Below are 27,852 nucleotides of genomic sequence, written 5' to 3'. Positions count from 1 at the left end.
GCCATTTCCGAAATCTGGTTGCTAGGGTCCGAATTACCCTATTGCCCATGTTTTTTCCTGAACACTAAAATATTGCACTGCTGTGCACATCTTTCCGGTTTTTGCGAATTTGCATTGAGAATAAATTTTCACAAATGGCTCGCAAATGACACGGGGGTTTGCGTGAGTGCTCCCACTGTGCGAGGCTGTTGAGCGTGAAAATATCGTTGACAGTAACTTAAATTCAAAATTTGCAGAGTGTGCACATAATATTCACAATTTGCGTTTTTTGCTATTTAAAAAGCTATTATAGACATTCACAGTGTGAAAAAAAATTGCAATTCTGTTTCCACACTCTTATTCAGCTTTATAAATGTAACCATGTGCAGGGCAAATATATTCACTTTGCGAACCAATCTGCCCTGCGCAAAGTTTTTAAATTAGCCTCCATGAGTCAATCCTCTTTTTGGCCAGATTTGTAACCTGTAACAAAAAAAGGTGACGATGCTGTTGTGAAATGGTGTACCTACGGTACCTCCAAACTTGTATTTGTGCGGAAAGTGGCCCAAACGTTTCAGGAGCCTCGCGCTCCTTTCCTCAGTGGGTAAGGTTCAGACTCCTGAAACGTTTGGGCCACTTTCCGCACAAATACAAGTTTGGAGGTACTGTAGGTACACCATTTCACAACAGCATCCTCACCTTTTTTTGTTACATTGGAACTATCACGCAGGGTCACGTGATCGGAGGAAACGCTGGGCTGAAAGCTGCATGCCTTGATACAAAGTATCGTGAGTGTGTTTGAACTCTTTCTATATTTGTAACCTAAACACAGTAACAATGCCTATATTTGCACATTAATATGGCCATGTTGACCAATATTACCAAGATCTGAGGCCACTTTTCCAAAAGCGTCTGTGTTTTTTTTTTTAAATTATATTGACATTCATATTCATATCCACCTGCACTGAAACACAATGAGGGGCTTGTGGATTTATGGTTAAAAGTCCACCCTATTGAGTGAAACAAGACAAAATCAAACAGGCATTGCACCTCTACCATTTACTTAGTTGTAGTGATCTAGAGCAGTGATCCTCAACCAGTGGCTCGCGAGCAACATGTTACTCACCAACCCCTTACATGTTGCTCCCAGTGGCAAAGCAGGTGCTTATTTTTGAATTCCTGGCTTGGAGACAAGTTTAGTTGCATAAAAACCAGATGTACTGCCAAACAGACTCCAGGGCTCCCAGTCTCCAAGGACTTGTGTTGCTCCCCATCTCTTCTTACATTTGAATGTGGCTCATGGTTAAAAAACATGTTGGGGATCCCTGATCTAGACACAGAGTCATACCATTCTAATGCAACATTACTGAATCAATTATGGCCTTTAAGTTTCTACAATGGTGTGTGACCAACAGTAATGTTCTGCAAACAATAAAAATTAATAAACGTACATTTTATTTAACTGTAGATTAAAAAATGCATTTTATTTTTGAAGAAATGTAGAGCAATGGAATAAACAGCTTCAAGGCCGTACTTCCAAACTGCAAATCTTCTTTTTATTTTAGTAGTGTGAAACACACACTACATGTTTCATGTAAAGACCCTTTATCAAATAAAAAGAAAATTTATCAAATAAAAAGAAAATTTGCAGTTTAAAAGTACTGCCTTGAAGCTGTTTATTCCATTGCTCTACATTTCTTTGGATTACTTTAGGGGTTGCACAGACTCCTGGAAGGTTTACAGCTATATGAATGGTTTACAGGTTACGTTGGAGCCAGAACCCTGTTTTTCATTTTATTTTTGAGACATTTTAACATTTAAACGCCTTAATATTTAGTAAAAACAACACAAAAGGCACCATCAGCATCATTATACCATAGTAAGTACATACAAAGAGGCTTTAATCCCATTCAAGGAATTAGAATGCAAATATAATTAAAATGTTAATAATTATTATGCTCTATTTAGAAAGCCTCGACATGATCCACAGCACTTTATACTGCATTCGTCTCAGTCCCTGCTTCAGTTGAGTTTAGAATCTAAGCTTCCTATCACACACACTATGGTTAATTTTATCACAATTTGGTAACCTTGCTGTAGGTTTTAGGAGTTGGGAAGAAAACTGATGAACCTGGAAGAAAATCACACAAGCACGGGGAGAATATACAGACGTTTGTAGATAATGCCTTGACTGGAGCTAAACATAGCACCCAGTGCTGCAAGGGAAACATGCTAAGTACTGATCCATCATGCTACAAACACAACCACTTTTATCCTCTAAAAACAGCCTTTTCAAGCGCATCTTTTTCATCCATATATTCCAAGAAAGATGGAAAATTGGTACAGTCGTATTTGCCACAGTTCCGGACATATTCTAGGAAATCTGGAGCTCCTGGCACAATCACGTTGTCAGCAAGTACAACCGAGCCCTTTCTCAGCAAGTTGCATTTCTACAGAGAAGAAAAAGAAACTGGTTATAAATTGTTATGACTAATCTGAGTGAGCTTACAACACATGTGTGTATATTTTATGTATGTATATTTTTATTTGTAAAGCGCTCCTCGAGGGCAAAGCACTGTACAGCAAAACAATAAATTAGTAGTAACAAACAAGGGGTGATTGGAATAAAAAGTAACAATGCATTATTAGAAATACAATTCACATAAATATAAAAAATAACAGATTAAGTGCTCAGTGTCAAGGAAACAAAAGGCTAGAGGACCCTACCCCGTGGCTATAGCTATTATAATGAAGGTGACACTTTCCAACATCAAACTTTATGGTACTTCATTAGAATTTTTTATTTTTTTGAAGCACCACTAACCCAATCAATTAAAAATTCCCTAAAAGTATTAACATGTTATATTATATAGATAGATGATGATAGATGGATAGATGATAGATAGATGAATGATAGATATATAGATGATAGATTGATAGATGATCGATAGATGGTATATAGATATATAGATGGTAGATAGGTAGATAGATAGATAATAGATAGATAGATAATAGATAGATAGATAGATAGATAGATAGATAGATAGATAGATACTCACTACACTTTATAAAAGGTGGCACATTTTTAGAAATGTGAAATAACAAATAAATAACATGTCAGACAAAATTAAATTAATTATTTTGAGGCAATGTTCCCTCTAAGCCAAGCGCTCGTACACAAATTGCTATCTTATGTATGAGAACAATAACAGAAGCTGTAAAGAGGTGAGGTAAGACCTCAAGTTACAACACAGACCAGAGAGAGTGATCTGACCTCTTACAAGCAAGAGTAAAGCCAAGGATCTGACTGGTGTTGGTACACACTTTCACAACCCCAGGTAAGCAAAAAAAACCATTGCCCCCCCTCCCTGCTTTCTCCCTTCATAGTACCTTAGTTAAAAAAGTGTCCCTAGCATTAACATTGGCACATTTATGCAGAGTAGTGGGGCGAAGCTCATGGACACCATCTTCAGTGTCTTTGGATTCCTTGTGTAAGTGAGCTTGCACAGCTGGGGACAGTCTGGTATTTGTGCCTACTGCACATATGCTGGAAAGCTCTGAAGATTGCCCGAAGAAAAACAAGAGGATACATCTGAAAATGGCGCCCATGAGCTCCGCTGCATTACTCTGCATGAATATGCCAATGTTAATGCCAGGCATTGCCATTCTGCTTAAGAGATGAGATATAACCGGTAGCTCAATCTCATGTGAGCCTGCAGCTTTCTTTTAGACAGAGGAGAAACTGCACACAGACAGCATGCTTCTCATAACTTTATTAACACTACTGCTTTAGCAGACAAAGATCATGTTACATGACACTGTGTCAGTATCAGATTAGTATGGGATCTGTATGAGAGCATTAATACACATCTTAACACCAGGGACACTTTTTTTCAAGTAAGGTACTATGAAGGGAGAAAGCAGGGAGGGGGGGCCAATGAGGTTTTTTCGCTTAATGGGGGTTTAGTTCTCATTTAAGAGGGATGCTAATTAGTGATGTGCGGTCCGATTGTACCCGTGGGTCGGTCCTGTTCAGGCCGACCTCACACCCCCCCCTTTGCGGGTGGCGGGCAGGTCCGGGTTGAGTTCTCCCTCCTGCTCTCCCCGCCTGCCACCTTCATCTGCCGGCTTCCGGCTTTATAGCTGTGCTCCTGCTTGCCCTGCCCCTTTTGTGACATATAAAGGGAAGCCGGAAGTGGGCACTGGTGGAGGGAAGGCGGGTGCAGATCGGATGTGGGTCAGGAAAAACCTGACCATCATTAATGCTAATGACAGTTTAAGTCATTCGAAAGTTTAAGCTGCACTAGATAGTAATGTGGCCTTCCTGTAAATCTCTTTTCTAGAAGTGAATTCTTTGTTGTTAGATATAAGTATAATAAATATAAGTTAATTATAATATGTGCTAGTATTCTATTTCCCAGTGGAGCTCCCACAAATATATAACAAAGGAACTTTTAGGTGGAGGTACCACTCAGTTGCGTACCAAGTGCAGGAAGCCCCAGGAAAGCATTATACATATATATTAGGCACTGCAAAAAGCAAAGATGTTCCTCAAAGATTTGTATATTTAAATGATTGTTTTATATATTTCAATGAAACATTTTATTAGAAAAGCAACTGGAGGGTTCATGTCCCATTTAAATGTTGTTATAGTTTTACTAAGCTTATGTAAAGACTGCGTTCACAGCTGCTTATCAACAAGCAAACAATTCACTTTCTTACATCATAATACCTATTCAGTTGTGTTATAGGCACCTTCTGAGTTCTGCTAGAAATGTAAATATTGTCATATGTGGTGATGAAAATGTTTTTTATATTGTAGATTTTGGTTCATTTAAAGGGAATGTCAACCCAAAAAATATTTTTTGCCTAATAAAAGAAAACATAGCTGTAAGGAACTTTGCAATATACATTAATTACACATTTCTATAGTTTTTAAGTTATTTGTATATTTATTACTATTAAAAGCAGGGCGATCCGTGGGCTGCTGCCGCCTGAGGCAGCAACCCCGATGCCTCCCCCCTCTCCCGATCCGCGCTTAAAAGTTTAGCGTCAGAGCGGGTCAAAAGGGGCAGTATCGCTAGTGCAATGAGCGGCTACTGCGCTTTCTGCACTACCAGAGCCAAATTTCCGGTTTAAAACCCGGAAATTCGGCTCTTAAAGTTACAGGAGGCGGCTTTTTGCTGCCCCTTGTAACTGGCCGTTCACTGCCGCCTGAGGCAAAGGGCTCACCCTTATTAAAAGCAGTGTATGTTCCTTTCTATTCTCTGCCCTGATGGCTCAGACTGTTGATATAATGCAAGACAAGGCAGCTGAATAATAGACCTGTTTTTGCTGGGGAACTAAGACTTTTTTTTTTTTTAATAAACTTTTTATCTCCCATAAAGCTCCTCTTGCTGCATACCGAGCCACTTTCAATTTTCCTATACATTAAGGTACTCATATACAGTTTCTCTTGTTTCACTACCCATTCTCTACCTCCATCTCTGTTCTCAATTTATTGCCCCACATATCCTATTCAGACCATATCCCAGAGGAATTACCTCTTACTCACCCCGGGTTGGAAAGCTCCCCCTTTGCAACTCTATTAGATCCCAGTTATACCATATTTTATTATATAGGTCAATATTATCATGTTTCAGAGCCGTCAAATAATCCATCCTACGAATAAACCTCATCCTGGAGATTTCTGATGGTTGCACCCTACTTGAGTCACCACCTTATTCCAACACCCGGCTGTATGTTTCATGGTTTCTAGGAGAAGGATATGTGGTGCTTGGTTATGTTTTATCCATAAGGAGCAATTGGAGGAACCCACCTGTGGATATGTTCTTTCAGTTACAGCCCATTTTGTTAATGGTACTTCTGTTATCCACCCTAGTATCTGTTTTGCTTGGGTTGCCAAATAATAGTTTCTTAAATTGGGTACTGCCAGCCCTCCTTCTGATTTCGCCACCGTTAGTACCCGTCTTTGCACCCTTTGGGAGAAATTCCCTAATCTGCGGAGTTGCGGTAGCGCAGTCTTCGCCAAACTTCGCCGCACTTCGCCAGGCGAAGTTTCGACAGGGCGCCGCTAATTCATTAATATCCGAAGTTGCGCTCAGGGAGGCGAACGGTAGCGAAGTTGCGCTAGCGTTAATTCGTCAAGGAAAGCGAAGTTACGCTAGTGATGCCTGATTTGCATACGGCACCAAGTTAAATTACAATGGACGTATATGTAGCAACAAATACATTACACAACACAAGCCTGGGAAAGCTTCATGAGATAAAATAGAGTTGTTATATTGCCCTGCACATGAGCCCACTGTATAGTTTAGGTGCCATATGTTAGGAAATGTAGGGGGGGAAGGAGGGTACCCCCAAAAAAATTTACGATCTTTTTCAGCCTATCACCCTTAAAAAAAGAAAAGACGACAGCGTTTTTTGGGACTTAGAAAAAAATTTCAACTTTTTTTGAAGCAATCCCTATCTACTCTATTGCACTTCGCCTGGTCTGAGGTGGCGAAGGCAAATCTGGCGCAAGAGGTAACGTTCAGTAAAATGCGCAAGTTAGTGAATTAGCATAGTTACGTCCCTTCGCCATAGCGCAAATTCGCCTTGCGTAAGGGTGCGATGTAGTGCTAGAGTAGGTCCACTTCGCTAGCGAATTTACGCCAGCACCCGTTAGTAAATTGGCGAAGTAACAAAATGACATTACGCTGGCGAATTTGCGCTAGCGTTAGGCAATTCGCACTTTAGTGAATTTGCCCCTATGTCTTTTATGACCTCAAATGAAGCGCATTATTACCCTTTGTAACTCTTCCAGAATTCATCTAGGAGGTGCTATCGGAAGAGTATCGAATAGATATAGTAGACGGGGTAGTACATTCATTTTCACGGATGATATTCGCCCAAACCATGGCAAATTATATTTGCACCAACTTAGTAATTCTTTTTTTTATTGTTTCTATTAGCTTTGGATAGTTTGCAGAGAATAATGTTTTATAACTCGGGGTTAGTTGTATACCCAGGTATGTAATGCTCTTATCCTGCCATTTGTATGGAAAATTCAGCTTTAATAATTTAAGCTGGGAGCCCTGAATGTTAATTGGGAGTGCCTATTGGTCTTGTTTCCAGACAGCTTTCCGTATTCTTGTAGTGTGGCATGTAAATTAGGAAAGGATGTCTGAGGGTGAGTTATGGACAAGATTACGTCATCCGCATATAGGGCGTTCTTATATTGCTGTTCCCGAATCTGGAGTCCATGGATGTCTGTATGGCTTCTAATTCTCTGTGCCAGGGGCTCTATGCTTAAGGCAAACAATAAAGGGGACAATGGACACCCCTGCCTGGTTCCGTTTAGAATATGTATGGGCTGTGATATGTTCGATGCCATTTTATTTTGGTTACTAAATTACCATACAATGCTGATAAAATTGTAATAAATTCCCCCTTAAAACCCATGCTGTCCAGTGCAGCGAACATAAAGTCCCACTTTAAGTGGTCAAATGCCTTCTCGGCATCCAAACTCAGGAGCACCATAGGGGTGTCCCTTTTGTTTGCTACATCTATCAGACCTATTATTCTCCTGGTATTGTCCCCTGCCTTCCTCCCTATAATGAAGCCCACCTGATCTAAGTTTAAAAGCTTAGGGAGAAACTGATTCAGTCTTTTTGATAGTATCTTGGTTAGGATTTTATAATCGGAGTTCAGCAGGGAGATTGGGCGGTAATTAGAGCATCTGGTATAATCCCTTCCCTCTTTAGGGATAAGAGTGATAGAGGTGATAAGAGTGATAGAGGGGATTTTTTGGCCCTTTAAGAAAGCGTTTAATAACTGTAACAAAAGGGGATGTAGTATTTGTTGATATGTCTTATAATAATTATATGTTAGACCATCCAGTCCTGGGGCCTTAGATGTAGGCATTTCCTTAATTGCTTCAGTCACCTCCTCCTCAGTCACCTCTGCGTTAAGGATCTCTAGCTCCTCCCCCATCAACACCGGGAGGTCCAATGATTGTAAATATTTTTGCATGGCCTCTGTAGCTGTGATCCGACCCTCGGATTCTGGGGACAAATTGTATAATCTCTGATAGTACAGAGAGAATTCCTCTATAATTTGCTGTTGATCAGATGTAGGGGTATGAATAATCTGTGGTGTATTTAGCCATTTTCTTTGCCTTAACTTTCTAGCTAGTAAACTATGGGGTTGATTTGCCCGCTCATAAAAGGATCTGTTTCCCATTAATGAGACTTTTTTCCACCTGCTGAATCTGTAAATCTTTTATCTCATTTGTAAGCGGTACAATTCTAATCAACTGACTTTTGGTGGGATTGGTTGCTTGCTTTTTCTCATTTTCCTTTAATAGGATTTCTTTACCTTGTATATGTAGTTGGGATGATCGTTTGAGTGCCGATCCCAATGACAATATTTGCCCTCTTATAACTGATTTGTGGGCTTCCCACAGTATTCCCTGTGAATCTACCGATCCTATTTTAAAGTAATCCAGTATCGTATCTCTCACTTTATCCCTTATATGTGGTATCTTATGCAAATAGTCATTTAGATGCCAAGTGTGCCGTTCTAATCTAATTGTTATTTCCACCGGAGCATGGTCCGACCATGTAATAGAGTGGATTCTTGAAAACTGTTGGGGAGTACACATAGAAGACGATAAGAAAATGTAGTGAATTCTGGTATGCACTTTATGTGCATGGGAATAGTGTGTGTATTCTCTGCCCGCTGGATGCTCCACCCTCCATATGTCTATAAGAGCATGAGCCCTAAGCAAAGCTCTGAATTTGCGAGACATTTGCCCTGTAGATTGTGCTACCTTACGTTGGCTTATTTTTTGTCTATCCTTTACCCGAGATAAAACCATATTACAATCTCCTCCTAACACCACATTTGGGCAGTTGATTTCGGTAACTTTATTTAGACATTTGCTTAGGCAAGTGAGTGGGCATTTATTTGGCAGATACACATTGGCAATCACCATTGGGGTCTCCCCCATGGCCCCAGTAAGAATGAGGTAATGACCATTAGGGTCTTTCAGTATTCCCTCCACCTGAAATTTACAATCTCTATGTATTAGTGTGGCTACTCCTGCCTTCTTTTTTACCCCTGAAGCATTTATACAGATAGGGTATAATCTTTTGTTCAGTCGCCATGGGTCTCCCCCTTTATGGTGCATCTCTTGTAAGAGCACTATATCTGGTTTTTGCGCCATCATTTCCTTATTTATTAGTTGTCTCTTTAAGGGGGAATTTAATCCATTCACATTTATAGATAGTATTTTAGCCATTATCTCTTGTAATTTTATATTCGCATCTGTCACCCATAAAATTTTGTAAAATTGCTGCATATGAGAACCGGCGTTTACAGCATGAAATGTGGTAGTAGTGTCCACCATGTCATATTAACCTTAAACATTATTACATAACCATAACAAAACATATACAATTTTTCCACTCTAACCTGGAGTTGTGGAACATTTTTTAAGTAACTTACAGCTTCCTGCATTATCCAAGGAAAGTCTGTTGTGGGGTCTGACCCCCTACTGTCAGAGACATGGGGTGAAAACCAGAATATGTTCCTCAACCCTCGGGCACCCCTGTGCAAATATTACCCTAAAAAGTTACCGTTGCTTCTTTGGTTCCCCCGAGTGTCCCGATCTTGTATGTTCGTTCTTTCTAAGTTGGTGGTGTGTCTGGCCAATAAAAGCTGCCTTAACGTAACCACCTTATCCTTCAGTTGCCGATGATGGGCGTGAGCTTTGTGCTGGTGATGTTGACTTCTGAGATCCTTCCGATCTCCTCCAATTCCCGGTCTTGGGGGATACTACATTCCATGCCAGGGGTTGTGTGGACCTCATTGGGGATAGCTGTGGAGAAGTCACTTCTGACGTTTTCGAAACTCCTAGTTGAGCTAGAAATTGTTCTCCCAGTGCTGCATCTCTTAGTATATATTGTTGTCCATTTCTTGTTACCATCAACTTAGATGGAAAACCCCACTGGTACGGGATTTTCACTTCCCTGAGCGTTAAAGTTGTCGACCGCATCTCCCTTCTCTTAGCCAAAGTCATTGGCGACAGGTCATTAAAGATCTGGATGTGGCTGATTTTGTGTTGCAATAATCACCACCTCTTTACTCTCATAGTAATGCAGTCTACATATGACATCTTTGGGAGCATTACCTTTTGCAGGGGCCTGGCCCAATGCTCTATCCATACGCCAGGCTTCTGGAGGGTGGTCAGGACTAATGGTAGAGAACAAGGATCTGAGATACAGTATGTCCTTAAGTCTGCAGGGCTAACTGTATTTGGTATCCCTCAGACCCAGAGATTCTGTCTCCTTTCCCTGTTTTCTAAGTCCTCATACATGCTTTTGAGCTTCTCTACCTCCTCCTGCAATCAGGCCCGGACTGTCAATATGTGGGTTCTGGCAAATGCCAGAGGGGCTGCTATAAGGTCCCATAGAAAGTCAGTATTTAGTGGGCTGGTGGGAGCTGTTTGGGCCTCTATGTGGGGATTGGGCCTCTGTGTACCTGAAATGCCAGGGCCTATTGTAATTCTCAGTCCGGACCTGCCTGCAATGTAGCATTTTCATCCTCTAGGATAGCTTGACATTGTGTTAAGGCCTCTGTAGCCTGCTCCACTTGATCCGTGCGATGCCCTATGTCTTTTAGATCCTTCTGTAGGTCACTAATGGATGCCTTTATGCTGGCTGTTATAGTATGTGTAAACTTATCATAAAGCTGGGAGAGCTGTGTGGAAAGTTCTGCTGACGTGACCATATCTCCCCTCTGCCTCCCAGGGGTAAGCCCATCTCCCCACTGACCTCTATTAGTAGCTTCTGAGGTACCGACCACTGAAGCCAGCGGTGGGTTTATGCCCTCCAATCTCCTGGGCGAATCTCCTCTATCTAGGTGCGTAGGGGAGTTAGAGGAGCTGTTCATGTCCTCAGCACCATCTTGCTGCTCACTTTCCTGCTGACTCATACTTTTACGGCGCAGGGAGAGCGTGCTCAGCTCCTTTAAGCGCTTCCGACCCATGCTCCTGTATATCGGGTAACTGTTGGAGATGTGCGGGCACCGTGGGTTCTCCTCTGTCCGCTAATGTCGGCTTTCTATCACGGGAGTGCTACGGATACCTAGATAATTGCGGCCATCTTAGTTTCGCCGCGCATGCGCTCCCGACTTTTGCTAATTATTTAAAAAAGTATTAACCGGGAGTTAAGCAAATGCTGATTTCTATAACAATTATTTTTACAAATAACTTTAAAAGCTATTTTTAATAAATGTATTTTGGAAAGTTGCTAGGAATTATATTTTCTTTTATTAGCCAATTTTTTATTTTGGGGTTGACTTGCCCTTTAACCCACACAGAAATTGAACTTTACACAGCATGAATGTTATTTTGACCAAGAGGAGCCATGCAGCACCCAACTGCCATGCAATATGAACTGTTTATGATGGGCCAGTTTTATCAAGGGTCGAAGTGAAAATTTGAATTAAAAAAAAAACGATTTTCGAGCTATTTTTTGTGTACTTCGACTATGGAATATTACAAATTCGATTCAAATTTTAAAAAAATTCGAAAATTTGAATATCGAAATTTATCATGTACCATCTCTTTAAAAATTTGACTTTTTTAAAAACTACAATGTTACTTCGATTTGTATGATTCGAATTAGAAGAAAACGGCCTATTCACCCTCAAAAAAAAAATTTTTTTTTCAGAAATTCGACCCTTGATAAATCTGCCCGTTGTGTCAGCCAATCAAAAACAAGCTAGACAAAGAAGTGTATGATGCAATATACAAACATGAAATATGATTTGGATTTGTGCGTAGTGACTTACTTCCAAAAGTTGAGTATCTGGCTTGTATTTATCCTTCCAATGATCTACAAAGACAAAATCCAGAGTTTCCACTTCATATTTTTTCTTCAATTGGGGGATAATGTCACTTGTGGAACCTTCAAGTACTTGCACCTGGGATTTAAAGAAAACAAATAGTTACTGCCAATTTATTACAGGAAGACTGAAGAAGAAACAATGTTTGCTGTTACCTGTAGCGGACCAGATTCAAACTTGCACTGGTTATACTTGAAAAATGGAAGCTTTTTTCCTTCTCTCATTTTGATTGGGTATTTGTCCAAATCTTTTATGAAGAATTTGGTATTACATCGAATTGAAATATAGTAACATTTTTCACAATAAAACAGTTTTGTTCCTTAGTTCACCACTATGACTGGCTCAGCTGTATATACACAGTGCAATTTATTAATAATGGTATTTCATTTACAACCAGTTTATACGCTTATCTCTACACTTGTGTGAAATTTCAAACGGAGGTTTAGTCAGAGCTTCCATGTTTAGCATGCTTAGGGGGTTATTATCAAAGGTTTGTGAGGTTTTTTTCTACCTCAAATAAACTCAAAACTGGAATGTTTACTTATTTATTATAAAACTCGAATGTAAGAAACTAGAATGAATGCAATTGTGGGGAAACTCGAATACTTGAATTGATCCAGTTATCAGCGCAAACCACTGAAAAAAAACTGAAACCTGAACAAACCCATAGGCTAAAAACATTTTCATATGGTTAATGGGACCTCTGACATTGACTTCTACATGAGTTTTTTTTAGATATCAAGCTTTTTGCAGCTTCTGGGCATAATAAATCTCCAAAAATTCTAGCTTTTTTTTTTATCTCAAGTTTTTACTGAAACTACCAGTTGAAAAACTCAAAATTTTCTGAAAAAACACAACTCGACCACATAATTATAAAAATTATTTTATGTTTTAACCAGTTTAAGTAAAAGAGATGAAGAGATATAATAAACACTAAGAGGATAACCCGCACAGCTGAATATAAAAGAATATCTGCACATGACAATACCCTGCAGGCAGGGCTGGACTTCTATCTGCTATATCTTATAAGTATTAGTTTCACATTTAATAATGGCGGGACACCTCACAAAACTGGTTTTTAATTTGAATTAAATTATTTAATTGAGTTCCACAAAAGCTCACTTGGCTATGGTCCTGCCATCACAGACCACCCCTCACCCTTCTACTACACTGCAGAAGAAAATAAATCAAAACTCTGTTTAAGAGTCGTGTATGCACCTTGTCCTTAAGCCCAGCAAATTCAATCATCTGCTTGGCCACTGCGGCATAGGCTGGGTTGAATTCCACCGTGAAGAAGCGAGCGCCAGGCTTCAGTGAGCGGCAGATCCGAATAGCAGAATATCCACAGTATGTTCCCAGCTCCAGCAATGTAGATGGGTTTGTCTCCTTTACTATGTTATCCAAGATAACACCTACACATGTGAATTGGCAAATATTAATAATAAGCAAAAAAGTTACAATTTCTACAATGTTTTACTGGTGTGTGTGCACCTGTTGTACTTTTTAAAGGGGACCTGTCAGCCTAAGAAATAATTCCAAATTCTTTACTATCATGTTGATTGAGCAAAATACATTTTATTGCACTATAGATATTACTGACATTTTATTTCCTTCCGTCTTGGAATTACACAATTACAGCAAACAGGCAGCTGTCATTTTCTGGACAAGTTGTGAGTCACCACAAAATCTTATTTATGTGTTAGAATGGAGGACCTACCGGTAAAGCCCATGCAAAGTGCCCTATACAATTATAGAGCGTGAGGAGGGAAGGGGAGGACAGCAGTGACATCTAGGAAGTGCTTAATGGAAAATGACTGACCGCCCCACCTCTATGCCTCCAATATAGAGGTGGGGCAGGTAATATAGGATTGATAACTCAGATATTTAAACACCTTTATAACATGTATAGATGTTTTAATGAAAAAAAGATGTTTGATTTGCAAATTACTTTTATTATACAGCTTTTTATGTGTGGGTGACAGGTCCACTTTAACTCTAATCTTCTAACTTCTAATCATAATGTAAAACTAACCAACTGCTGTCATAGCCAGGTTTAAAGTAGGGCAGAAAGGGCATTTAATATTTGTTGGATATTGTCTGCATATGCATCAAACATGCCCAGACTTTGGCCCTCCCGCTTTAGTGTTGTTGGATATTGTCTGCATATGCATTAAACATGCCCACAAAATGTTTCTGATCATCAAACACATTTAACTATTAGTCAAAGATAACACAAGTAAACACAAAATGCAGTTTTTAAATGAGGGTTTTTATTATTTAGGGAGAAAAGAAATCCAAACCTGTGTGAAAAAGTAATTGCCCCCTGAACCTAATAACTGGTTGGGCCACCCTTAGCAGCAATAACTGCAATCAAGCGTTTGCGATAACTTGCAACGAGTCTTTTACAGCGCTCTGGAGGAATTTTGGCCCACTCTTTGCAGAATTGTTGTAATTCAGCTTTATTTGAGGGTTTTCTAGCATGAACCGCCTTTTTAAGGTCATGCCACAACATCTCAATAGGATTCAGGTCAGGACTTTGACTAGGCCACTCCAAAGTCTTCATTTTGTTTTTCTTCAGCCATTCAGAGGTGGATTTGCTGGTGTGTTTTGGGTCATTGTCCTGCTGCAGCACCCAAGATCGCTTCAGCTTGAGTTGACGAACAGATGGCCGGACATTCTCCTTCAGGATTTTTTGGTAGACAGTAGAATTCATGGTTCCATCTATCACAGCAAGTCTTCCAGGTCCTGAAGCAGCAAAACAACCCCAGACCATCACACTACCACCACCATATTTTACTGTTGGTATGATGTTCTTTTTCTGAAATGCTGTGTTACTTTTACGCCAGATGTAACGGGACGCGCACCTTCCAAAAAGTTCAACTTTTGTCTCGTCGCTCCACAAGGTATTTTCCCAAAAGTCTTGGCAATCATTGAGATGTTTTTTTAGCAAAATTGAGACGAGCCTTAATGTTCTTTTTGCTTAAAAGTTGTTTGCGCCTTGGAAATCTGCCATGCAGGCCGTTTTTGCCCAGTCTCTTTCTTATGGTGGAGTCGTGAACACTGACCTTAATTGAGGCAAGTGAGGCCTGCAGTTCTTTAGATGTTGTCCTGGGGTCTTTTGTGGCCTCTCGGATGAGTTGTCTCTGCGCTCTTGGGGTAATTTTGGTCGGCCGGCCACTCCTGGGAAGGTTCACCACTGTTCCATGTTTTTGCCATTTGTGGATAATGGCTCTCACTGTGGTTCGCTGGAGTCCCAAAGCTTTAGAAATGGCTTTATAACCTTTGAAATTGAACTCAGGTGTGATAAACCACAGTTAAGTTATTTTTTAACAAGGGGGGCAATCACTTTTTCACACAGGCCCATGTAGATTTGGAGTTTTTTTTCTCCCTTAATAACGTAAACCTTCATTTAAAAACTGCATTTTGTGTTCAATTATGTTATCTTTGACTAATAGTTAACGGTTTTTGATGAGCAGAAACATTTAAGTGTGACAAACATGCAAAAGAATAAGAAATCAGGAAGGGGGCAAATAGTTTTTCACACCACTATATATATATATATATATATATATATATATATATATATATATATATATATATAGATATATAGATATATAGATATATAGATATATATATATAGATATATAGATATATATATACACAGTATAAGATACTCTATATGATACAAAGGGCTGCTTAAGGTTAAAAAACCGTGGTCGACATCATACTAAAAGTTACACTGAACCTAAATCCTGTACACATTCTAACACTCTGATTGGATGCCTGCTTAAAAGTGGATTACAACCAAGATTTGTCCTGAGGTGAAGGCGCCCAGCGGCCGGTGTCCTCCGTTGCCCGCTCCCTCTCTAAACAAATCTTCTTAGCTTGGTTTTGGAGCACTAGCTGTTCGGCGCTAGTGCTCTGGCAAGAAAATGGTTGTGTGGCTGGGCAGCATGCTGCCCCTTAATTGATGCCGCCGCCAATAGGCTGAGAGCAAGTAACCACAGCTACATGCGGCAGCAAACATATTGCAAGAAACACAGTCCAGTCTTCAGGAGGAGAAGAGTATAAATCACGGAGGATGTGCCAAATGTTACCTACCTGATACTCCAGGCTGGTGCTCCTGTTCGCAGAAAACTGTACCAGCCTGCGTACTTTTCATCAAGTATATTTATAAAATGATTTACACTAAAATAGCCGTATAAAAAAGTGGCACATACTGTATATACTTATACAAGTGAATTAACACCAGACATTGTGGTCACAGCCATTATACACTACAGAGCTAACTGCATTTGTTAAGATGTTTTTTTTTAATCTATGACTAATAATGTAATTTACACCAGCTCACATAACCAAATGAAGTTAATGGGATATATTGAGATGATAAATACCTCTGCCATGATCATTGTCTATAAATCTCTGTAAAGAGCAGCACTGCCATTTTTTTATTCTTTCAATGTAACACCTATTTTTATACTAAAATACATATAGCCATAAGATCATTACAGAGCCTTACAGACAGGATTTTACATAATGTGGCATTAATGCATAAATGTTTGGTGTATTTCTACACCACTGTATGTGTGAAAGTAGAATGCTAAGTGAAGGAATATGCAACATCTCCATCTATAGACAAGATCAAATGAACACGACAACTTTTACAACATAAAAAGGACACTCACGTCTCACCAAACAATACACTAATTTTAAGTCAGTCTAATGTTCTTCATGGGGATCAGATGGAGAGTATACAGATAAGGAAATTGGGAGGAGGGCTTAAGCTCCCCATAGACGTGACAATTCTTCTTGCCGAACGACCGATTTTAGCGAAGTCCGACCAATCCTTCGAAATTATCGTGCGGTTAGTGGGATTCGAACGATCGTACATCTTACGATTTTTCGGCCAACATCTGTCAGGAAATTGATCGGCCAGGTCAAAAAATCTTAGTCGGTCCCAGTGCAATCTATCTATGTTTGCAGGGCCAAGCAGGCAGCTCCCCTTTGTTTTTCTGGCAAATTGGTCTTTTTAGTTGATGGACAATTCGTACGATCGTACGATCATTCTGAGAAGATCGTGGTCTCACGATCAGGATCTGATCTTTTAAAAATCTCAACATCTATGGCCAGCTTTAGGCAACTACTGATTGTTCTCTCTGGCTCCAGTGAGAAAATATAGCTAATCTTGACAAGAAGGAGAGGGGTGGGGTTGTGAGAGTGCAGAGATAGCCACACTCATTAGTGCAGGACTGACAGAAAACAAAGTGAGAGAGAACACAGTGGGTCTTGGGCAAATGACTATTTTGCCTATTTATTATAATTATATATATCTAATGGCCCTGTCGGCCATTTTTTATGAAAGATAGAATGATTCTTTGGTTTAATCACAAACAGAAGAATTTAATACAGGGGCCATGCTGGTGAGACCACCTTCTATCACTGTCACTGATATCACTGGTGAGACCACCTGATATCACGAAAAGGCCTCCAGTAGGGTGTACCTCCAAGTACCAGGGTACAGTCTATAACTCATCTACATTATCTGTTCTCTCGTGTGGCTGTATTCCAGAAGTAGACAATGAACATCAGGCAAGAAATTAACTAACCATATGGATTTTTATAGTTACCTAGATATAGCAGTAAAAGTATTAGTTTCTTTAAGATACTTATTCCTTCCATATTAATTTGGGAATGTGATAAAAAACCTACGAGAACAGAAAAGTTTTTTTTCCCCCGTGTCATGCAATCCTTACCTTTTTCATCTCCCACGTTCATAGACCACTCCTTTTGACTGCAGTATTTGTCAACATTATCTATTACACTCTTTGGGTCCCCAGAGATGGCGTTCTTCAGCACAAAGTCCAAAATTCTCTGTTCCTTAGACTTGCATAACAAAATGTTTTTGATGGCTTGATAGCTTAGACTCAATGCCATTTTAATATGGGCACGCCTCCAATTATAAAGTGTGAACAACAAGGTTGCAACACAGAGTGTCCCCGCAGAGGATAACACAACTGTCGGCACATCCACCATCTAGAAACAGCAAATGAAAAGAGAAAGGGATTTAATAGATGTTACATCTACCAGCTCATAGAGAGAGAAACGAAAACAAGCTGCACACTGCCATTATAAGCTGGTTATAAAATGGTGTAAATCAATAAATATAATATGATGTAACATGTAACTTCCTCAACTCATTATCATTGATAACAGGATTTCACTATCATAACATTGGACCTTTTTCTAGTCCCAAAAGCATACCTCCCAACTGTCCCTTTTTCGGAGGGACAGTCCCTCTTTTGACAGCGCAACCCGCAGTCCCTCATTTGTACTGGAAAGTCCCTCTTTTCTCTGCACTGAACAGCCAGAAAAAGAAACAAAGTTTCTCACTTAATTGGCTTTTAGCAGAGAGCCCAGAACAGCTAACAAGTGCAAATAAGATACTTTGTAACAATTTTGAGACACAAAAACACAGTTTAGATAAGGAGAAATATTTTCAAACTTTCATAACCTGCCAAATTTTGTAAAACAAACATGGTAATTAGGGGGTGTGGCCACCGAAAGGGGTGTGGTCAAACAAATGCTGCGCTACGCGCTGAAAAAAATATTTTTTTCCCCCTCTTTTAATTTCCAAAATGTTGGGAGGTATGCCAAAAGAACAAAAAAAAAAAATCACCAAAGACACCACCACAGATCTTTTAAATTTCTACTCCACTCCCCCTGCCCACTTGTCCTTTTTCCTCTCTTCCTCCATCCCTATGTATCCTTACCCTGGTGTTGAGTGTCCTCCCCGGTTGCTACTCCTGGTTGAGAACAATGTATCACAACTATGCACACATCCCCTTTGTAAGTTATTTTTTTCTATTATTGTTCGTCATTGTTATGGTTGCTTTGTTTTTTTACCACTAGTACTGATAATATTCCCAAAGATGAATGATTTCAGATATATATATATAGTGACCCATAGGGTTAATATTCCCCTATGGCTTTAAGTCCCTATACTTCCTGATCTCTATAGTTGCTGGGCAGATGCCTATGTAGCTAGATGTAATTTGCATATCCAAGTTATTGTCCAGGAATCGCTGTGACCACACCATCACACTTTTTTTTAGTGAGAGCAAAGGGGTGGATCTTCATCTTTGGCTTCTGGTTGCTGACCCAGCTGGATGTTCCAGGGAGCCTGGATGCAACAAGGCCCAGTAAAGCCATGTGCCCTAGAAGGACCAGTTACTATAGAGAGATAAGTCAGGGAGCAGGGACCCTGTGAATGAGGCCAGCTAGAGATAGGCTACTACCTGTAATAGTACTCTCTAGGAGAGAAAGATAGGCAGATTAAGTAGCAAGAGCAGCTTGGCTCCAACTAGGAGGGATAGCAAGAAGGTAGGTCTCCTCTCAGGCAAGACTAGCCTGTAGATAGGGACACAGCCTAATAGGGAATTAGGGCTAGTGAATTCCCTGACCCAACATGTGGGATCCAGGTCACGGTTCTGAGATCCTGAGGGTGTATCTATGCTGGTGTGAGACTATCACCTCAGGGAGTTCCAATGTGCTGTCTCTGAGGGACATGTTGTAATCACGTCATGATTGTCTGCTGGGCCTCTGTGGCTTTGTAAGTACAACCCTGTGGATCATTTGTCTCTGACAAATAAAAGTTTTATTCTGTTGCAAGAATCTCCTGGCTTCCATTCTTTTCCTCTTTTACCACACCTTTAAGCTTCCATTTAGCAAAGGCCCTAGAGTAAAGTGTTAGAGTCACGTGTAACCCATGCTCTAGGGCACTAGCTGGTGATTAACCCCGTTGGTCTGTATAGCCCAAAATAGTGTTACATATACTTTTTGGTTATGCACTGGTATGTAGCCATCTGCTAAAACTCTCTGTTATTAAAAAGTCATGAATACCATCATAGTTTTCATAGCACAATGTGCAAGAAGGTTTCAATATACACTCTAAGTGGACCAAAGCATCTTTCTACTATAAAGCCTTATCTGTTGCAATTATATGCCTACCTGAAACTCACGTTTCCTCTACTTCTTTCCCTAGATATTCTCACCACAGATACCCCATGGTGTATATGGACAACAGTTCAACAAAAAACTAAAACTTGTTTATCTTTTGTACTGCCTTGCTTGTGATTGGATGAGACCCTCTACAGCAGGGATCCCCAACCTTTTGAACCCGTGAGCAACATTCAGAAGTAAAAGGAGTTGGGGAGCAACGCTAGCATAAAAAATGTTCTAGGGGTGCCAAATAAGTGCTGTGATTGGCCATTTAGTAGCCCCTATGTGGATTATCAACCTACATTGAGGCTCTGTTTGGCAGTAAACCTGGTTTTTATACAACCAAAACTTTCCTCCAAGCCTGGAATTCAAAAAATAAGCACCTCCTTTGAGGACACTGGGAGCAACATCCAAGGGGTTGGAGAGCAACATGTTGCTCGCGAGCTACTGGTTGGGGATCACTGCTCTACAGGATCTGAAAGTAGATACTTGATTTTAAAGCTGTTGCATAATGATCCCAAAATTACCTTGGTTAACTACTACACCCCCCAATATAAACCCAGCATTGTTCTTAAATACACTCTTATGTTTGGTAACTACAGAAAGAGGTTGGGTATCGTCAGATAGTTGCAGGTATCCCTGACCATGCAACAAATAAATATACCATTCAAAAATGTAAGCAACTACTACATACCCACAAAATAGTTGATGACTGGAGAGAAATGCATCCCTATAATAAATCCTATACTCACTACTATTGTCACCCACAAAAGTATATATTCACATTGATCAATTCTTCCTCCTGCAAGAAGTGTTACCAAATTTAGGGAAAACTGCAAAATTTAAATGTTTCTTGGTCTGATCATTCCCCTTTAACCCTTAAGCTTTTAAACTGCAGAGAGACTACCACTGGCCTCCACACTATGGACCCACACAATGTTGTATGGGGCACATTTATACAGTTAGGGGCCCAAGTAAAAATCAGCACTGTTTGGTTTTAGATGCTCAGAAACTTTATTCTTTGATGGACCAGCAGTGTGACAATCCTAATGTATACTTCTGGACATCTATGAGAGTGGGTTCATTTGGAGTTTCTGGTCTTTACCTAGTTCTCACTCAAAAGTCTGAAAAGAAGCTAATGTGGTCAAGGCAAAAATTGTATACTAATACCAATAAGTCCAATCAGATATTGGCTAAGAAAATCTTCCTCATCCCAAACCTTTATGCTCTTAGACTGTCTAATGGTCATGCCAACAATAAACCCCCAGAAAATAACAAAGTTTTATAAAAATCTATACACAGCAATGCCAGACACCTTTTAAAGTGGACCTGTCACCCTGACACAAAAATGTGTATAATAAAAGTCCTTTTCAAATTAAACATGAAATCCAATTTAAATGTTTTAATGCATCCATAGCTGTTGTAAACTCATTTAAAAATGTCGGCTGTCAATCAAATATTGTCTGCCCCTCCTCTATGCCAATGGCTTGTCTTAATTACAGTGTCCACAAAATGGCTCCTCACCTGCTTGCTATAATTATGAATTCCCAGACTGAAGGAAACAAGATTCAAATAATTTATATAGTGTAATTAAAGTTCATTTTGCTTGACTAATGTGATAAAATAGGATTTTGAATAATTTTTTTGGGTGACGGGTCCCCTTTAATGATATAAATAAATAAATCTCAAACTATCCAAAATTATCACAGAACAAGCAAACTCCACTGATGGTGAGATTACAATAGAGGAAGCTCTCCTATTAAATATTAAAATCAGGATTGACCCCTGGCCCAGACTGCTTTACTGCCATCTGTTATAAAGCATTTTCTTCTATATTGGTCACTCACCGTAGCGCTTTGTTTAATTCACTTTCCAAAGGTTCACAATTCTCTACTATATCTCTATTGGCTAAACTCTTTGCCATTTCTAAACCTGACACAGGACAATAGACTGTCGCAACTATCATATAAATATAGATATTGAATCACAACATTAAAATCCTTTCCACAATCTTAGCAACCAGGATCAACAACCATTTACCCCAATGGATCCACAAACATCAAGTTGGCTTTGTTGACTCTCACCCATTTTCTTTGACTTGGCCATAGAACCTTTGGCTTCTCTTATCAGATCCATCCTTAAAATAAAGGGAATTACCGTAAATGGAGTCCACCACATGTGAATAATGTCACATAGCTGGTCTCTAAACCATTAGACTTCCCAATGTATATGACTTATTAGACAAGTTTAGTGCAATTTCCAGTTGAGCCATTTACCATAACAAATTTGAAGCCCTTAACTTATCCCTCCTGCAAAACATGGTGAAACCACTGAAACTGGACCTTTAATTCAAATGACTAAAGATGTTTCATTCTCAGGTGTTAACATATTTGTACATCCCTCCCACCTTTACAAAGTTAATTAACCTAATCTTTTCAAGTTATTCTTCTCAAGTTATTGGAAAAATGGAACAGATAACCAGACCTCTTGGATTGTAAAAATCAGCACACATATTCTGCCTCCAGGAAGTAGTAGTAAGAAAATTGAAATTATGTTCAGCAGTAACTTACAATAACACAGTCTTGTAAGACTTTTAATTCCTTAATCTTTATTGTGGGAACAGTGAGGTTGATCCAAGAGATATTTTGTTGAGGTAAGATCGGGATACTTTCACATCCTAGGCAGGAGAACGGGATACAAAGATATCGATCTGTACTGGAATGTAAAGAGCTGTCCTGGTCTATGATCACATGGCTGACTAGTAACTAGTTGGGTGTTGGCTTACAAAGTAAACATGCTGCACTAAAGGAATGTAACCCAGGATTGCGTCTATACTGAGTCAAGTGGAACAAAGCAGAGAATGTAAGACGGTGGGCTTTTGATCTTTTTTTAATTACAAATGTTCTGCAACAGATGACCCATTTAGGACTTGTATACATGTAACATTGAAACGCTTTCAAAACTGGAATAAAAATCATTGTTAAAAAAAATACTATGGCTGATTTTACGTTAGATGATGGGATGTCATGTTCCAAGTCTGCCGTTAGCTCTGAGATTTTGGTACAGAAGATAGAAAAACATAATATTAGGGTATTCTGTGATCACAAAAGAACAGAATACACTAATAATATTAGGGTATTCTGTGATCACAAAAGAACAGATACATTTCCAAATTATGCCAGATATAATTAATCCAGTATAAGAATACCAAGCAGCAATATAAAAATGAAATATGAACAGAGCTTTCGACATGACCGTATAACCACCAACCAACAGGTTGTATGGGAAATGATGTGGGCAGTGAAAGATTTAAATATGAAGGACATGAGGGAGCTCAAATCATAGCCCTTGAGATAGTCCCATGATTGTGATGGTACACAGACTGGTAGCTTGCCGGGAGGTACCTAGTGAAAGTGAGAAATGGTAGCATGTCCCCTAGAGACATAGGCAGGGGGAGAAAGCTGTGAATTGGGAATAAGGAAAAGGTACTAAAACATGTGTTTGGTTTAATAACGATTTATATGTGCTGATGACTCCTGCAATAAAACTTTAGGTAGAATACTAGTCTGTGTGTATGCTAGTTTACCCTTTAGTGGCTGTGGAATCACTTGTGCATGTAATGAAGGTATCTCTCCTGAGATTGGTGGTAGCAAGTTTTGTATGAGTTATGGGTGTTGGTTGGTGTTTTGGGTGCTGGTGTGCCTGCATGCAAAGTGAGTGAAAGACTGAGTTAGTAACCCCCGATATCCACACCTAAAGTCATGTGCAGCCAGAAGCACTGTAATCCAGACAACTTGCAGCCCCTTTGCTTGCAATTTGTAAACCCTAAAAACCAGCTTAATGTAAAATTGCACAGAGCATTTTTGTAGTTTGCATTAACTTGTTTTTTTCTTTTGTTTCCAAGACAGACAATTTGACAAAATTCTAAATTAATATAATACATTTTATAACAGAGCCACCTGCTGTTATTTTAACCGACTGCCTTTAATTAGGAAAAAAACATTAACTTTGAGAATAGAAAGGTGCTGTTAATAAGACGCTGAGTGCAGTAACTACAAGTGAAGCCCAATAAGGGCTGTGTGTAGTAACATTCCAGACGACACCAGTCTGAGTGGTTTTGTGGAAAAAATGGGCTGCTGGAAAAGGCAGTGAAATCAGACTGGGGGTTTCTTGTTTGTAAGCAAAGGGCTGGCTGCTGGGGGAGGTGGTGAGACCAGTCTGGGGGGGTTTCTTTTGGAAAACGATAGGCTGCTAGAGAGGAGAAAACATCTGTGGGTGGGACTAGGATAGCAAGGGACTTAAGGTGGCCATACACGGATAGATCCGCTCGTTTGGCGATGTCGCCAAACGAGCGGATCTCCCTCCGATATGCCCACCTTGAGGTGGGCAATATCGGGCTGATCCGATCGTGGGCCCTAGGGCCCAACGATCGGATCCTAGCGCTCGCAAAAGTGCGGTCGGATCGCGGTACCGCATCAACGAACAGATGCGGCCGCGATCCGACGGGATTTTTAACCCCATCCGATCGAGATCTGGCCGACTTTCGGCCAGATCTCGATCGGGGAAGCCCGTCGGGGGCCCCCATACACGGGCCAATAAGCTGCCGACACAGTCTGTCGGCAGCTTTTATCGGCCCGTGTATGGCCACCTTTAGAGTGGTAGTAAACAGAGAGGCATCATTACTAAAATGTCATTTTCAGGCCCCATGTGATGCTTTGCAGGCCCTGGATCTGTGTGTGGCAACCACTGGGAATTCACCTGGCACTGAACTTTGCTTTCAGGCCTCGGGGGTAAACAAGGTGAAGCCCATTTTAATGGCAACCACTAAGGGGCTCACTGGCACTGGTTTTTGCTTCCGGGTCAGGGAGTTTCCCAACAAGAGAAGCCCATACATGTGTATTATGACAACTGGTGGTGGGCCTGACCATTTGCAGTGGTGCTAAGAGTGTTATCCTTTAATTGAAAATTATTTTGGGGCCTGCATTTTTTATTGGAAAATTATTCAATAAGATTTTTAATAAATGTGACCTCCCCTTTATTTTCCGAAATGAATTATGTTATTTTGATTACTGTCTTATGGCAAAATTTGGTCATTTGGGTTTTAGCTTTGAGTCAAAGAAGGCAGATTACACACTACAGACCTTATGTTGCTCTGCTAAATCCTGACTAGAAAAACATTAGAAACATGCCCTAACTTTCTGGTTTCAATTACCAGGAGTGGGTCTATACAGTATTTGGTCTTCACCGGGGTTTTGAGTTAAACAGCACTTTTTCTAGTTAGGTCTGACATCTGCTTTTACACTTGGGGGAAGATTTAGTAAAGGAGAATTCAATCCTTAACTTAAAAAAACCCTACCCTACATAGACCCCCTCCCTCCTCCCCGCAGCCTAAGTGTTACCCCCAGCCTAAGTGTTTTATTTATCCCTCAGTGCAGATTCATGCATCGGAATTCACGGGCGCCATCTTCAGCCGCTTCGATAATCTTCGGAATGAGACCAGCATGACAGTGCCTGCACAGTTGGAGCAATTTATAGTATTGTGACAACTGCTCATGTGCCGATAGTCCCGAAAATTACTGAAGCGCCGGAACTCATTCCAAAGATTACCAAAGCGACTGACAATGTCGCCCATGAACTCAGATGCCTGAATCTGCACCGAGGGGTAAGTAAAACGTTAGGGGCATTTGCCCAGGGTAACACTTATGCTGGGGGGTCTATGTACTGGGCAGGGTTTTTGTTAAGTTAAGGGTTGAATTAAAAAAAATTCAAATATGATATTTTGTTTTTTCTATGATCCAAACTGTCAAATTCAACTAGGGAATTATCCAAACTCAATTCGAGTTTTTTTTTTTTTTTTTTTTTAAAATCTCATATGATTTGTGAGATTTATCACTCTCGCCCTTTAAGAATTCGAATTTGACTATTCGCCACCTAAAACCTGCCAAATAAGTTAATGGGAGAGGTCCAGGGATCAATTTGGAGATTTTTAGCCTTCCTGACATTCAAGTTTTTTTCTGAGAAAAAACTTGAATCGAGCTTTGTATAAATGTAATGGAATCAATTCGAGTTTTAACCATTCGATTTTTTTAATAAATTTACCCCAATCAAATTCAGAGTTTGTGAGTATCATATTGGGTGAGCTTTGGAGGATTTGCTCTTTCGATAGGCAGAGGATTGATATGGCAAGGTGGGTCTTTTTGGCATGGTATTCGATTGAATGCTTGAAACCCTTTACTTACTTAGCCCTTTATGCTTGGTCTCTCTGATGTGGGACTTGTCTCTTTCACTCCCAATGATACCCACCAACTCTGAATGGGGGAGAACTTTATGCCTAGTAGGAAGCTGACACTCCAAGAGGCATATTTATCAAGTGTCGAGTTTTTAAAAACTCCCTTAAATTCATATGAATTTAAAATTCGATTGTGGGAAATGTATTAAAAAAATCAAATTGTTAAAACTCTGAAATTCTTTTTTTTATTAGATTCGAATTATACAAAACTCGATTCAAGTTTTTTCTCCTTAAAGGAAGTTCATCTGAGTTAGAAGTGTTATTTATAGAGATAAGCTCTTACTCCAGTACTCCAGAAGCCATTTTAACGGCATTCCAGTTTATTGATCAACACAAGCTTATTTATTGTTTATCAACTATATGATCTATGTTAGGCTATAAATATCAGCGCCCATTGCCCAGCATAGCAGCACAATTAGAAGAATTCCTGAGTATTCACTAGCTTTAATCACACAGCTTCAGACACACGTGAATCTTTAGCTGAATCCCTGAACTGAGCCCCCACTTAGAGCCTGAACAGAGATAAAGTGTGCAAATGCATAATCTTCATCTTGTTCTCTTTCTCTTTATGAACAGTGAACAATGTTCTGCCCCTCTCCATCTGTACAAAGTCACCCAATTCCATATAAACCAATTCAGCTAAACACATTCCAGCACAATAAATGAAAGTGAGGAGACTATACCTTGCTTTTCCTGTGTCCGGCAGCTCTTTCCCTTCTGCAGTGCTGGAAACCAAGCAGACTTTATACCATGCGTGGCTTGCAGCCTCCAATCATATTGCACCACATAGGGAAACCTTGCTCTGGGCGCTCACATTCAGACATTGCTAAAGAGGCCCCCGCTCCCTGCTCTTTCTTCTCCCCCCCCCCCAAGACACTTGCAAATATACACAGACCTCATGTTAGAAGCCTTTATCTGCAGTTTCTGAGCAAGTATGACATTTGTTAGGGCCAGTGTAGAGCAAAGATGAATCAATGCAAACTGACAGCAGCACTGGCCTTTTCTCAATTCCATAATTCTTCTATTATTATGTTATCCTTCAGCTTCTTATATCACAAATTCAGATAATTTTGGAACAACAACAATATGCATTAAGATGCATTAATATCATTAATATTACTCTCTTTCTCCGACCTTAAATCATTCTAACAGTGAGTATAAACCTTGCTAACCCCCCCCCCATTATCTACTTAGAAATGTTAGCCCAAGGGAAAGTGACTCTTTAAAAGTGAACAAACTGCAATGGGAAGGGGTGGTTATGGAACTGACTAATGTAGCTTGACTATACACTGGGTTGGAAGCTAGTTATTTTTATTATTATTTGCTTATGCAAAGCATTATTTTGCCAGTAAAATAAATGTAATAATTGCTCATTTTCACATGGCTCCTGTGCTAAGAAACTATACATCCGGATAGATACTGAAATATTGATCATAGAAACATAGGCAGGGGGAGAAAGCTGTGAATTGGGAATTAGGAAAAAGTACTAAGACGTGTTTGGATTAATAATGATTTATATGTGCTGATGACTCCTGCAATAAAACTTTAGGTAGAATACTAGTCTGTGTGTATGCTAGTTTACCCTTTAGTGGCTGTGGAATCACTTGTGCATGTAATGAAGGTTTCTCTCCTGAGATTGGTGGTAGCAAGTTTTGTATGAGTTATGGGTGTTGGTTGGTGTTTGGGGTGCTGCA

At 39.9% G+C, this 27,852-nt stretch overlaps 1 protein-coding gene across 2 annotated transcripts; it reads right to left on the bottom strand.

Annotated features, from left to right (window-relative positions):
• Positions 1–1,760: 1,760 nt before the first annotated feature.
• On the bottom strand, positions 1,761–26,985 carry comt.L (catechol-O-methyltransferase L homeolog). Of its 2 annotated transcripts, none has more exons than XM_041567067.1 (5): positions 26,842–26,985; positions 17,625–17,904; positions 13,090–13,283; positions 11,818–11,949; positions 1,761–2,429 (listed from the first exon to the last, which is right to left on the bottom strand). In XM_041567067.1, exons 2-5 carry the CDS (start codon positions 17,902–17,904, stop codon positions 2,250–2,252), a joined length of 786 nt encoding a protein of 261 aa, XP_041423001.1. In that variant the 5' UTR covers positions 26,842–26,985; the 3' UTR covers positions 1,761–2,249. The 2 variants fall into 2 exon arrangements, with proteins under 2 accessions (XP_041423001.1, XP_041423003.1); XM_041567069.1 differs by lacking the exon at positions 26,842–26,985 and adding an exon at positions 21,954–21,975.
• Between the last annotated feature and the right edge of the window lie 867 nt (positions 26,986–27,852).

The sequence above is a fragment of the Xenopus laevis genome, chromosome 1L, assembly GCF_017654675.1.
Source record: "Xenopus laevis strain J_2021 chromosome 1L, Xenopus_laevis_v10.1, whole genome shotgun sequence".
NCBI classification, from domain to species: Eukaryota; Metazoa; Chordata; class Amphibia; order Anura; family Pipidae; genus Xenopus; species Xenopus laevis.
The sequence above is the reverse complement of the archived record's forward strand: the minus strand, read 5'-3'. Positions and strand labels throughout refer to the sequence as shown.